The sequence below is a fragment of the Mastomys coucha genome, unplaced genomic scaffold (assembly GCF_008632895.1).
Source record: "Mastomys coucha isolate ucsf_1 unplaced genomic scaffold, UCSF_Mcou_1 pScaffold7, whole genome shotgun sequence".
Taxonomy (NCBI): domain Eukaryota; kingdom Metazoa; phylum Chordata; class Mammalia; order Rodentia; family Muridae; genus Mastomys; species Mastomys coucha.
This window is the reverse complement of record NW_022196913.1, coordinates 68,127,572-68,141,191: the sequence shown is the minus strand read 5'-3', so window position 1 is coordinate 68,141,191 and position 13,620 is coordinate 68,127,572. Positions and strand designations below refer to the sequence as shown.

Sequence of the window (13,620 nt, the reverse complement as noted above, 5' to 3'; positions counted from 1 at the left end):
ACAGTCTGCTGTCCCCTTCTTGGTTCTGTGGCCACTCGACAGTCTGCTGTCCCCTTCTTGGTTCTGTGCCCTAGAAGACTTGTGGGCTTTATCCTTCCTGGCCCTCCTTTGTCTTTTATGAGAGGCATTCACTTTTCTCTGATAACCACCTTATGAATACCTTTTTTAGTTCTTTCCCTCATCTCCCTGTACTCCTCCCCCCGTCAAACACACCTACACACATCATGGGGAGGGAAAGAGGGAGAGAATCTGAAAACAATTGATAGAAAAAGTGTGGCATCTTCCTGAGGATTGTGCTGTGTGTTCTCAGCCTCATTGGAGTGGCAGGTAGCTTATAATAATCTCTGATCCCCTGGGATGAAAGGCACAGGTTAGAAAGCTTCATGAATGAGCTAGAGAGTGAGCAGTGCTCACACGGCCTGTGGTGCAGCACAGGAAGTAGTGTCCACCACTCCTCATCTCTCTTCTTCATACTGTGTACTGTCTGTGTTGATTCATCTTCCTGAGTTTTTTTGAGGGATGGAAGTAGGCCATCCTGGGCAGAGGGGAACCTAGAGGAAAATGTCTTATCAGATGAAAAGGATGTGTACTTGACAGAACATTCTGGTAAGAAGGCAAGGAGGCCACAGGTCATCGTCTGCATCATCATCATCATCTGTTATCCTCCAAGGCTTGTTGAAAGTTGAGGGTTGGGGGCAAGAAAGGGGATAGAAGTGTTCCTGGTATTTCTTGGTGACATGATTTCCCTGTTGTGAAGATCTCTACATGAAGATTGCTAGGCCAGATGGAGGAGAGTTTGAGAAGGAACAGATTTTGGTGGGACGGAGAAAAACAGATGAGCAGATGGAACCTAACACAGCTCCCCCCACTCATATTGGTAGGCAAGATAGTAGCAACAGATCTTTGTTTTAGAGCCTGGCTGTAGAGCCCTGGAATGCAGAGGGACCTATGATGTCCCACCTGACCAGTGAAACACTGTGCAGAGGGCTTAAACATTTACCTCCTCCTCCGAAGAATTCTGTAAGATGTGGGATTTGGCTTCCAGAGAATCATGCAATAAAGCTTTAATTCCGATGAGAAAATCAGTTTAACTGTGTCATAGGGACTTGTGAATACTTCAGACTTTATGAAACAACTTACTGACACTGAAATTATGTCCTGAGACAACTCCAGTGAAGACTAGAGAGGAGAAAGAGGTTCTTTCTTACAAGTGGTAAGGAGGGGCTAAGCATTAACCCCTCTCAGTGCTACTTCAGCAGGTGGCCTGCCTGCTTGTCTCTTCCTGTTTTAGAATCTAAAGTAGTTTGTGGGTGTGGGAGAAACCACTAATCTGAACTCCTTACAAAGGAAGGCATTGGCATATAGATCCAGCCCAGGCACACGTAGAAAGTGGGTGGATTCTGTGGCTTGTTTGGTTGGAATCACCAGCTTAGTTGTTCAGAAGGAAACCACTACGTTAAAGCAGAGCCTATATAGTTTTCTTTTGGACAAACTAGGTCAGAACGCCCTTCCTTGCATCCTCTTGTGGTTTTGGTAGCCACCCAGTTACTTCTTATGTCTTCTCTTCTTTACTATTTAGAAATTCATGTTACAGACCAGATGATTCTCAAATCTTCAGTGGCTAGGGTGGGGTAGTTAAGCCATTTGGAATAAGAGAAAGTGGTTTTCCTTCCCTGTATCAAGTTCTGTTCTTATTTTCCTTCAGTGCACATTCAGCTCTGTGTCTGTGCCTGTAGGTATGTGGCCATGCTGGGGGGTCTGCAGACTTTGTTTTTTAGGAGGTGCATTCCTACATAAAACAGAATTGTCCTGGCAAATTTAGCTGAGCTATATTTCTTTAAGACATCCAATTTTGTTTTTTGTTTCCTGTTTGGATTTTTCCATTATGAACACATAGAAACTCTTTCAGTGTTCTCTGGGCTTGTGTCCAAGTGCCTGAACAACTGTTAGTATTTACAGTGAGGCTGAGAAGCAGGCAGATTAAATGTCTCTTTGAGATCAAAGTCATGAAATAACCTGCCTTTCTTCTGTTGTTAATTTCTTAAGTAGGTAACAAGTTTATGAAGATTTTAGGTTTGCTTCATTTGGATAAAGATGTACTTTGGCAGAGGGTTAGAGATCATGGGTTGCTTTATTTGAAAATGAGAAAGCATTAACTTGCAAATCATAAACGTCTTTGATGAAAAGGACTGCTTCCCATCATTTGTGTGGCAGCCTGTAATGGTCATGTATGGCCACTAGATGGCACATACTCCATGTTGCAAGGTAAGCTGCCATGGCAGAATTAACTGTAAGTGAGAAGCCAAAGAAACTGAACTTTTTCCAGAGTGGTTCAGAAAAGTCAGGACAGTGACGCATGGAGCCCGAGATGGCTATAAAAAAATGTTTCCCAGAGCTAGTCAGAGCAAACACAAAATAACTTCAGAGATTCCCTCTATTAGAGCCTGCTCTACTCATCTCTGGATGCCATTGTGAAATGTTTTATAATGCAAACAGGTTTTTAAAAAATCTATCATAAACTCAAGTTTTAAGCTCTGACTAAAAATATATGTAAGCTGGCTCTTCCTAGGCCCCAGGAAGCCAGCTTCTTTGGACTGAAACCATTAAATCCTACCAACAGGTATTCTAGAATAGACCAGGGAGCTCTCTCTGGGTGTCACGTGGCTGTACTTTCCATTAACTGCTAACTGTACCCTTAATGTCCAGGATAGTGGTGGGCACCTGTCTCTTAGGTGCACATTACCAGCTATGGGACGGATGGTGGTGAGGTGGAGGGTGCTGCCGAGGAGGTCCTGAGACCATAGCCATAGAGTGCTTCTTAGCTGCTCATGGAACTTATTCTTACATACAGGCTTATTATAGAAAATGTGGCATATAACCGGAGTACAAAATAAGTAAATAAGGTTTGCCCATAGTCCATGCTCAAAGAGAACCACTGCTGGCATTTTATGGGTTTTTCCAGGTTTTTGTTTTTTTTTTTTTTTTTTTTTTTTTTTTTTACAATGTACCAATGACCGGGCTATGGAAGCTGCTGAGAAGAAACAGCTCCCATGCATACATCACAGGGTTTTTCTAGCCCATTGTATCCACTGGAGAACTGTACCTGAAGGTTTTTTTTTTTTTTTTTTTTCCTTAACCTAAAGGAATGTCTTAACTTTTCTGGAGCAGCCCCAGACTTCTTGTTTGGCTAATAATCCAAAGTTGTTATTGATAGATGCCTGTTGTATTTCAGTATTTCATGGTCTTTTCCTTTCATAGCCTCAAGCAGCCTGCCAACCTGCCATCTTCAGAATTGTTGATGAAATGTTCAGGTAAATACACTGTCTTTGGGAACAGTTGATCTCTGGCTGGTGTGGGAACATAGAGGTTTGTGCTCTCGGTAGTTAGGGGTGAAAACTCAGAAGTTGCTATGCATTGAAAAGGCAGCCCCAGGAGCATGGTAGCATTCTTTAACCTGTTTATACTCAAATGATGATAGAGAAGTGAGATTCAGTTGGGTACTAAATATCCATGCAGCGTTTGCCCAGCTCCAGGTAAAGATGCGGTACAGCCCTTCACCAAGGCTGCCTGGGCTTTGTCACACACCTAAAGAAAGCCAAAAGACACAGAACTATTCTGAACAGAACCCTCTGAAAGACAGAGTGAACCCATACTCAACAGCATGGTGTTTTTATTTTAAAGACTAGGTCCTAGGAGCATGTGCTCCCTCCAGAGGACCAGTAACAAGGAGTGTGGAACACACCAGTTGGCTCTGCTCTGAAGTCACGAGAGTTCGCAACTGTGGGTTCCTAAAGATAGACTAAGGTCAGAGGTGTTGGAGCCAGGAGCTAGTTATGGAAGGTTGTGAGCTGCCTAATACGGATGCTGGCAATTGAATTCAAGTGTTCTGAAAACCCAGCAAGTGCTCTTACCCACTGAGCCATTTCTCCAGACCTAGGAAAGGAGTGTTGGTTTGTTTGTTTGCTTTCAAGACAGGGTTTCTTTATGTAGTCCTAGCTATCCTAGAGCTTAGTGTATAGACCAGGCTGGTTTTAAACCCAGAGACCTACCTGCCTCTGCCTCCTGACTGCTGGGATTAAAGGCAAGTGCCATCATGGCCCAACATAGGAAAAGAAATTTTACAATCAACACATCACCATTTGCATTGCTCTTGAAACATACCAACTTTTAACTTAAATGGACATAGATATAAGAAGACATGCTAGTGTTTTTATTTCAGGCTAATCAAGTTTGAGGTTTCTTTCCTTAAACAAAAAGAAAACTTAGTTGTATAAAAAGGCATGGAAACCAAACCAAGGACATCTAATTCTACAGCCCCACTCTGGTGATTCCCACTGGGTGTGTCCCTCTCCAGGCAGCTCTGACCTCGCTGGTGAAAGCAGAACACCTGTTGCTGGCACTGTGTGGTCTGTGAACACCGAAGTGCCCATGGGACAGCCATGTGAGAAAGGCTGGAAGGGTATCTGCTCCCTCCTGCCTTCCCTCAGGAGCTGCAGTCTGTGGACTAAGACTCAAGCGGTAGCATGGGCTTGTGAAATGTGTATTGGAGCAGTGTGTTGTCATCTCCCTGTGCTCTGTTCAGGTTTGTGCTACGGGAAACTGATGGAGCCCCAGAAGTGCTAGCCGCTCTTCAGGTTTTCACATCGTGCTTGATGGAAGCTCTGAAGAAAGAAAACAAGCAGGTACATCACCCCAGGAATGCTGCTTAGTCACTTCAGAGTGAAGGAGGCTGCTGCTGCTGCAGGCATTTGGTAACGAGCTGAAAGGATCTTTATTCCGAGAAACTGTATTTTTCTGGTGTTGGAGACCACCCACAGCCTCACACATGCTAAGCGCATGCTCTGACACTGGCTACACTCCCAGCCTTGTTTTCAGAGATGTTGGTGGAGTCTTGTTCACAAAGGAAGCTTCCAGAGGACCACTCCTGTGGAGATGAGACAGTTTTCCTAAAATAACTCAAGATCTTTGTCTTTCTTCCCCGTGCCCTAGAACCATCTGCCCGCCGCTGTGCCTGTGTGACTTCACGCTGGCCAGCTCTCTGGGGGGAGAATTCCTTCTAGCCCTCTGTGTTTGTCCTTCTGTTTGCAGTTGGCCTTGTGGCTAGTAAGAGACATGGAGTCTACCTAGGATGTACTATAGGAGCTGCAAGCTGGGCGTTCTCAGTGAGAGAAGAGTGTGTGAGAATGTATGCTGTCCTCTCTCGCACAGAGAAGAGTGGAGTCTTTATTCCCAGCAGAGCTTCAGGAGAGAGGGGTGGGAAAAGGGAGGCTTTTGAAGAATGAGTGGAGGTGCCACCAGTAGACCAGAGGACTCTAGGTTCCCATCAGCAGAGGCTGGACAGCAACTGCAAGGGCAGAAACCACAGGAGCTTCTTCCGTCTCCAGCTTTGGCCGCTGTAACCCGTGGTCACGGGGATAGTGCTTATGTGATGCTCGCCTACTCAGAGTAGCACTGGTCCAGGCATCTTTCCTGTGCACTGTGGCCCAGTCCCCTGGGATGCCGTCTGCCTTTTGACTATGGGCAGAGCTAGGGTGCTCAACCCACTAAAATCCTACTCATCCCAAGGCTCTAGTGGTCTCTCAGGTTTTAGCAGATGTTTCTGCTCTCTAAGGCAACCGTAAACATGCATGTTTCATTCTTGCTATCCCTCATTCCCTGGGGAAGTTAAATAGATGGAGCATACCCAGCCTAGCATCTGGGAGGAGACTTCGGCCAATGCACTGGCTGGTAGTCACTGTTGTGAGCACAGTTGTAAATGTATGCTGCCCTCTCTCACACACTCTTGGTTCCCCAGGGAGGAAAGAGCCTCCAACAAACCTCACCCTTGGATTCCCAGGATGCCCAGGTTGGGACAGAGGACAAGAGAAAGGTTTTTCCTCAGCTTGACTTTAGCGTGGTTCTGGGTTTGCCCTGAGTCTCTGCAGGTCTTGGCTCTGTGGATTTGTACTGGAGTAATGGTGCCTTTAGTTTAGGATAGTGCCTGCTGACCACATGTGTCTAGGGATGAGAGTGATATACACTGGGCCCTGGTTTGAGGCAAGATAGGGATTCAAGAGTATCACCTGCCTTTAGCTCCACACAGGGGACCAGCAGTCTTCTGACCTTGCAAAGCCTTCACATCCACATGTGATGATTTGGTTTGTCTTCCTGGTGCTGCCCGGACAACCTACCTACTTAACTGTGACTGGCTCCCTCACCCTGACTCAAGTGCACACTTTATGACCACTCATGATCCTGTCCTGCTTAATTGTTTCACTTATTGATAACAAAATGCGTAGCACTGAAGCCCCCTTCAGACAGTACTTGAGTACTGGTGGTGCTGACTCATTCTTGGGTGCTCCTCTCTGCCTGCCTCCCTGCCTCAGTAAACCCATGCTGAGCTTGATTTCCTTATTGCTTCTGTTTCTCCAAAATACATTGATTAGCTACACAGGATGGCAAAGTGGTTTTGGCTGGGGTTGTGTCTGCCCTTTATGAGACACACAGAAGGGCAGCACATATGATCCCTGAGCCTAGCTCAGGTAGGCTTCGGATGCTATGGTGAGAGGTGGCTTTGTGGCAGTCCACCGCACAAATGAGCACAATATAACCATTTGATGGCTCCTGGCATTTGGGCTATTCGTATATTTGCTGTCTGTTATAAACTTGTTATGATGAATATTTGTGGGGAAACAAGAGTTACCTTGTGTCTGTTTATGAGGTGCAGAATTCAGTCTAAGCAGTCCTGCCATGTTGCTTACCAAGTAAATGCTCTCTTAACCCACTCAGGTCCCATCATCAGGGATTACTGTGCATGCTTCTTTCTTCTCACCGCACTTCCACGTGGGTAGCATGAGATAGCACTGTCAGTGTGCCGTGCTCAGCAGTAGGCAAGGACGTGAGCTCATGTTCTCAGCTTGTGCAGTGGCTAGAGTGCAGGCAGCCACAGGTCAGGATGGGTTCCAGCAACTGAACAGACAGCCAATGGATTGTGCTGTCTCCTACAGGTGGAGTTTTCACATGGGGCAGAATAGTTTTAAAGAATCTGACAACGATGACAAGAACAGGAGGGGCCTCTGCATAGGAACTCTGTCCACTTCTCACTAAGGCTTTGGGGACAGCAGGGCAAGGGACTACAACTCAAGGTGGTCCTGGGACCTTTGAGGTAGGTAGCAGAGTCCAGTGAAGGAAAGAAGCAGATGGGACAAACGAAAACCATGTTAAAAGATAGATCCAATCACAACATATTAAAGGGATATTCATCATGAAAATGAAATGATGGAGTAAGAAGGCATATCTGTCTGAGTGGATCTGAAACAAGACCAAGTATGTTGCTTCTAGACACCCCATTCCAAAGACGGAGGCTGGAAGTGAGAGGAGAAGAGCTGCTGCTCAGAGAGGATGTGTAGCTTCTCAGGGACTCCATGACAGGTGTAGACAGTGGCATTCACGGTGACAGAACTTTAGTTCATCAGGAGACATGCCAGTCACAACAGGCATAGATTCAGAATGCATGAAGCAAAACTGATGGAAGGACTTGCCCCACATAAAATACCTGGAATCTAGTTAGCTGAGGGCAGCCAAAGCAGCCCCAAATACAACACTAAGAAGGCAAGAGCCTTCACATCTGCTCCCCTGGCCTGCCTTCTTGTTCCTTGATTTCTGTCAGGCAAGTAGTCATCCCTCTGTAGCGCTCGTAATCAAGCCCCCGTTTTATGAAAGACTCTGGCCCCTGAACCAGGCTTTCTCAAATGCAAATCATGGGCTAACTCTCAGACTTAGCTAGACATAAAAAGGACCTACAAAAGTCAGAAAGCAACCAGAGGACTCATACTAAGAGTCATTAAGCCAGTGAGAGATTGGCAGGGCACACAGAACAGAGTCCAAATACAGACCTGTGTATAGGAACTTGGACAGGGACTCTAGAGCAGCATAGTGAGGGAGTGTGTAAAACCAACTCACTGGGGTAGGCGGGGCGAGGGGTAGTTACAGACCGCTTCAAAAAGCTCACAAGTGTTTTGAGATGGACTGTAGGCTTCAATAGAAAGATCAAAGCTATAAAGCCCTTAGGAGAAGATGTAATATCAGATCCTTTTTCTTTTTGTTTTTTTGGGGTAGGGTTTCTTTGAATAGCTTTGGCTGTCCTGGAAGTCACTCTGTAGAGCAGGCTGGCCTCAAACTCACAGAGATCCAGAGATGCCTCTGCCTCCCAAGTACTGGGATCAATGGTGTGTGCCACTACCACTTGGCCTTTTTTTTTTTTTAAGCATTGGATAATCAAAGATTTTTGAGAAACAATGCCATAAACAAACAAACAACAAAAAACATTGGCCATATTAAAAAAATGGATAAATTGAACTTCACTAAAATGTAGTGTCTGTTCTGTGATATGTCTTTGAAGATGAATAGGTTGTCCAGTGGCTTAGAGGAAATGCAGTATTCATACTAAAATATGAATATAGCTCATAGCTTCATAGACAACAACAGTCAGTGCTTAATGGACACACACTTTGGAAAGCTATTCTAACTAGTGCTGAACACATGAACAGAGATCAGCATCACCAGCCACACAGAGCAAGCTTAGAAGCAAGCATTGTGAAATAATGTTTCATAACAAGCAGATCAACTGAAATCGGTGAGTTCCGGAATACCAAGGATTGGCATGTAATTTTCATCCTGTGGTGATGGGAATGGAACTCTGGTGGCTTTGACAGGTTATCTCAGTCACCTTCTCCATTTTACTTGCTCTAGAAAATAGTAATCCACAAAGGCAGACATGAATGTCAGTAGCAGCTTTAAGTCTAATAACCTACGACAGGCAGCACTCGTATATAGGGTATCTAAGCAAGCTCTAGTGTATCCTGCCTTCTGAGCAGTGCACAAGAGTCCCAAGACCACAAAGATCAGGTACAGAAGTGTGCATTCAGTGTCTCCCATGAATTTTGGGAATAAGTGATACAATTATTGATCTCTCCTGTTGAAATAAAAATATTGGTTGCCAAGCTAGGGTTCAGGGGTTGACTTTGAGTCACAGGGAAGTCCCCCAAGGTGACAGCAGTTTCTTGGTCATGGAGTACTGGTCAGGTGGATTCACATACCCAAGACTATCAAGCTGTATACATATGGCATGTGTACCTTATATGTTGTGGACTTTACCTGGTCTTGTTTTTGTTTTATTTCAAAAAACCTCTGTGCCTTGGGGGAATGCTGGTTAAGTACAGTCTCATGTTTTCATCATAAGATCTGCTTGCTAGAGACTTTCATTGTCATGAACAACACACTGAGATCCTGAGTCCCAAGAAGTGGCTGGGCTTCTGTGAGGAGAAACCTCAGTAAAAATGGCAGGAAGATAATGACATTTCCCTAAGTTCAGAAAATGGCTCTTAAAGATTTTTTTTTTGGCTATTAATGAGATTACTGGAAGCTTGTTTATAAAAATGTTTGAGGATACATTCTGCCTGTGTTAGTACAGTGGGTCACTGGGGCCAGGGCAGGCAGAGGTTTATATTACATGGCTAACTCCTCACTTCCTCCAGGCCCAGCATTCATGCCATTTCCGTGTTACCTCTTGCAGCTGAAGTTTGCCCTCAGGACCTACTTTCCTTATGGTGCTCCATGTCTCACTGCAGCGCTGTCCCAGCACCCTGAAGGTGAGCTGAGGTACCTCTGCCTCTGTCGTAGTGACTTGTAGGGAGGAGCATGGTAACCTGGCCCCTGGGGCCTTCTCTTCCTCCTAGATAGAGCATGTGCTTGTCTCCTCAAGCTCTTGGGAGTTCAGTTTGGGTGCAGTTTTACCGAGAACCTGCTTTGCTTCCCAGGTCTGAGGAAAAGGAAGGCAGCCTCTGTTAACAGCTTTGCTGAGGCTGCCAGGGACCGGCGAAGTCAGAATACAACAGTGTCCTTGTTTGCTTTTCCTCCTTGGCTTCAGGCAGCCTTATACAGAAGACAGGATTAAGAGAAGGGTGAGGCCTTGTCATTTAGGGAAGATTTTTTTTCCCTCCAAGGAAAAGATTTTGAAAGACTGGGTAAAATTCTATTGTTAAACCCCAGCCTTTTTTGATTCATCTGCCAAGCTCCTTCCCAAGGCCATGCCTGTAATCTACTGGTGTTGATCTCTGACTGTGTCTGTGAGCTCATGTTGAGGGAATGCCTCAGCTATGGAGCATAAAGGAGCCTTTTCCCTCTGATGAGACAGTCTGCAGACAAGGCCTGTGGCAGGAAGTGGAGGGACGGAGGAGGGCTCATGTTTCGTGCTATGGCCACTGTGGCTTCTTTCGCTGTACTTGAAGAATTCCAAAGCATTTTACAAAGTCTAAATACCTTTCCTTTGTCTATAAGATGGAGGGTTTTGCCCAGATGGCTTACACAACACCGCCCTCTCAGATAGAGCTGGGGTCCAATGAGCAGAGTGGCCTCTGTGGGATGTCTGCATGGTGGTTTTTAACCCTTCTCCTCTACTTGTACCTAGGAGTAGTCATGTTCTCTTTTTATTTCTTCTTTTCATTCAGTAGGGACACAGTAGGAAAACTTTATTAGAAAAATAGAAAAGTAAAGACTACAACTGTGTCGGGCCCACTCTGTAAGTCTGAGGCCAGGCTTGTTGGAAGCAGTCTGGGCACCCCAGAACACACTGAGATTAGGTTCTGGAAACCCAGGTCAGGCATGGCCAATAGCATGAGTTTAGGCTGTCTGCGTTCCCATCCCCTGAAGTCAACAAGTGGCTTTAAGCAAAAACAAAGAAGCACTGTGTTGATCTGAGAACAGCTTGCTTACCTGTTGCTTTGGGGGAAGGTGGATATTTTAGTGTTCATCAGAACTGTACTTCATGTTCATGCTGAGTTCTCGGAGGCATTAAAAAGTTACTGCTAAGCAGTGACCTTCAGGGGCTTCAGGGAACGAAAATTTGGAGGAAATGCTATTTGCCTTCAGAAGTTAAGTCACGGGCTGAGGGAGGGGCTGCTGTGTGCCCCAGGTTTGCGTGGAGGAGGAACAGTGGTGACCTCTCCACCTCAGGTGTTGTCATGTGGTCGATTATAACTACAGATACATGCAGGTCAGATGTTTAACAGCAGGCGTGAAATCAGACACGCCTTATCGGCTACTTTTGCTTGCATGGTTCTGTGTGCTTTCCCCCAGGCCTGTACTGTAAACCTGAAACACCCAGAGATCACACCGCAAAGAAGTAGTTGAGTGTGATCCCTCTGTATTTTGATGTCACAAACTTGAGATGGAGCCAAAATGTGGTAAAAAGAAAGACACAGGGCATGTGTAACAAGGCAGTCCAAGTCCTAGGGTAGCTGTGCAAGGAGTCTCTAACTGACCTGTGCACACACCCATGAAAGATATTTGAAACCAGGCCCTGGGGGTGCGGGGCTGTAGTGCAGGGTTGCAGTCCTGGTTCCTGGAAGGCAGAGACAGACAAATAGAAAGTTCAAGGCCAGTCTCGGCTACATAGGGAGTTAAGGGCAGCTTGGGCTCTAATAGTAAGACACTGTTTGAAACAAACAAAACAACAAAAGAAACTTTGAAGTTTGACTCAGAGACAGATCCTGCCTGAAGGAAGTATGACATGGGTTCTGTGAATGGCGGGGGCGGGGACATTTCTTTCAGCACAATGCTTTCAGTCTAAGCTTTAGGAGTCTCCCCATGGCTTTGGCTTTCCTTCAGTTCCCTCTCCGACTTCTCTCCACCCACAGCTATCCCACAGGGACATCAGCTCCAGCCTCTGCTGCACATTTCCCAACTCCTCAGAGAAGCAGTTGAAGACTGTACTCATGGGTAAGCAAAGCCTGACCACCTGACCCTTTCACAGGTGGCCTCCCTGACCACCTGACCCTTTCATAGGTGGCCTCCCTGACCACCTGACCCTTTCACAGGTGGCTTCCCTGACCACCTGACCCTTTCACATGTGGCCTCCCTGACCACCCCTGACCCTTTCACAGGTGGCCTCCCTGACCACCTGACCCTTTCACAGGTGGCCTCCCTGACCACCTGACCCTTTCACAGGTGGCCTCCCTGACCACCTGACCCTTTCACAGGTGGCCTCCCTGACCACCTGACCCTTTCACAGGTGGCCTCCCTGACCTTCCTTTGTGCAGGTTGGCAGCTGAAGGCATGGCTGGACCATCCCAGACCAACAAGTATATATATATATGTCACTGAGTTAGGTGAGAAATGGAGGCGGTGCAGGGCTGTAGCATTGCTTTGGGTCAGAGTGAGGAGCCAGCATTGTGTGTCTGCATAGAGTCAGTTCTAATAAGGCTGACATATGCAAAGGAGAGAGACCTCCAGAATGAATAGTACCCACATGGTGCCCTGGTTCCCTACTGCTCCTGGTCAGTGGGAGGAATGTTAACTGTTTGTATCCCATCCCCTTTTCATTGTTTTCCCCTTTGATTTCTCTCCAGAGGCTAAAGAGATGGCTCAGTGAGGCAGAGCACTTTGCTGTTCTTAGAGAGGGCTCACGGTCGGTTCCTTGCAACTACAGAAGGTGGCGCACAGCCCCCTGTAACTTCAGTTCCAGAGGTTCTCATACCCCTTCCTGGCCTTTGTGGCCACTTACATGCCCAAGCACATACAAACAGGCACACAGATAAGTTAGAAATACGTAAATAACTACGTCTCCAAAGCTATCAGGCGTGTCCTAGAATAAACGATTCTGCAGCATGGCATAGGCCTCGAGGTACTGCTCTCCAAAGCGTTTCTGTGCAAGCTTGCCACCATCGCCATCCTGTCTCTAGCCTCCCAGCTTGCCCATGTGGAGAGGCTAAAGGGCAGCTCATTGTTTGGTGGCCCACGACCCTCTTGTCCCTCTTTCCTTTGAGATTCTCTGGTCTACTAAGACTGGCCACTGCACTGTGCCTACATGTGTGATTGCGTGCTTTGGTGGGCAAACTCCTCCCAATTGAATTCTTAAAAGAGCTCAGACAAAAAACTGATGTTCAGGTGGGGTCACTGAATGTCAGTGCCTGTGTTGTCCGTGGGCCTTGGGGTCTACCTGCAGGAAAGGGTTTGAAGTAGATTAAGGCTTTTTTTTTTCTGGAAGAGGAGAGGTAAAGGCCAGATAGATCTGTGCTGTGACCTGGGGCTGGCTGCTGCTGAGAAAGACAGGGAGTCCCTGACCCTTCCTTCTGCTCTGTGCAGTGCTGGGTTGCCCTCCCTCTGACAGGGATTAAGGTTGAGGTAGCACCTGCTTTCCTTTTCCTTCATTGTCCTTCAAATTTGATTTAAAACATGTAAATCAAGTGTCCTAGGGGCACAGAAGGAAAGAACCATGCTTAGAACTTGGGGACCCCCATAGGCCCAGTGTAGGCAGGCACTGCCAAGGCCTTGATTCTCCTGTCCAGATGAAGGTGCCCACCATAGGCCTTAGGCTGTTCTGCCGTTTGTCTCCTGGGGCAATGCTGCCTTGCCGACCGTTAGGGCTACACTGATGGAGCAGGTTCCACCCTCTAATACACAGCACCACCCCCAGATACTGTTAGGGCTACACTGATGGAGCAGGTTCCACCCTCGAATACACAGCACCACCCCCAGATCCCAGGGGAGGAGAGGATAGCTTGGAAAAAGTTTTGACCTTCCTGCCCACCTGAGTGTCTACAGGATGATGAAAGAGAGAAATCAGAGTCACTTGTCAATAAG

General features: G+C 46.6%; 1 protein-coding gene and 1 non-coding gene across 7 annotated transcripts in view; one reads left to right on the top strand and one right to left on the bottom strand.

The window, feature by feature from the left end:
- Nucleotides 1-13,620, top strand: part of Fancc (FA complementation group C) — a 136,694-nt gene that overhangs the window by 111,802 nt on the left and 11,272 nt on the right. For all 6 annotated transcript variants that reach the window (XM_031358323.1, XM_031358321.1, XM_031358319.1 and 3 more), the window contains 4 exons: nt 3,259-3,311; nt 4,583-4,682; nt 9,554-9,629; nt 11,676-11,757. In XM_031358323.1, the coding sequence (XP_031214183.1) occupies nt 3,259-3,311; nt 4,583-4,682; nt 9,554-9,629; nt 11,676-11,757 (311 nt within the window). The remainder of the gene's footprint in view (nt 1-3,258; nt 3,312-4,582; nt 4,683-9,553; nt 9,630-11,675; nt 11,758-13,620) is intronic.
- Nucleotides 3,001-3,095, bottom strand: LOC116082941. Its single transcript, XR_004115545.1, has one exon. It is a non-coding gene; the product is annotated as a small nucleolar RNA SNORA84 (small nucleolar RNA).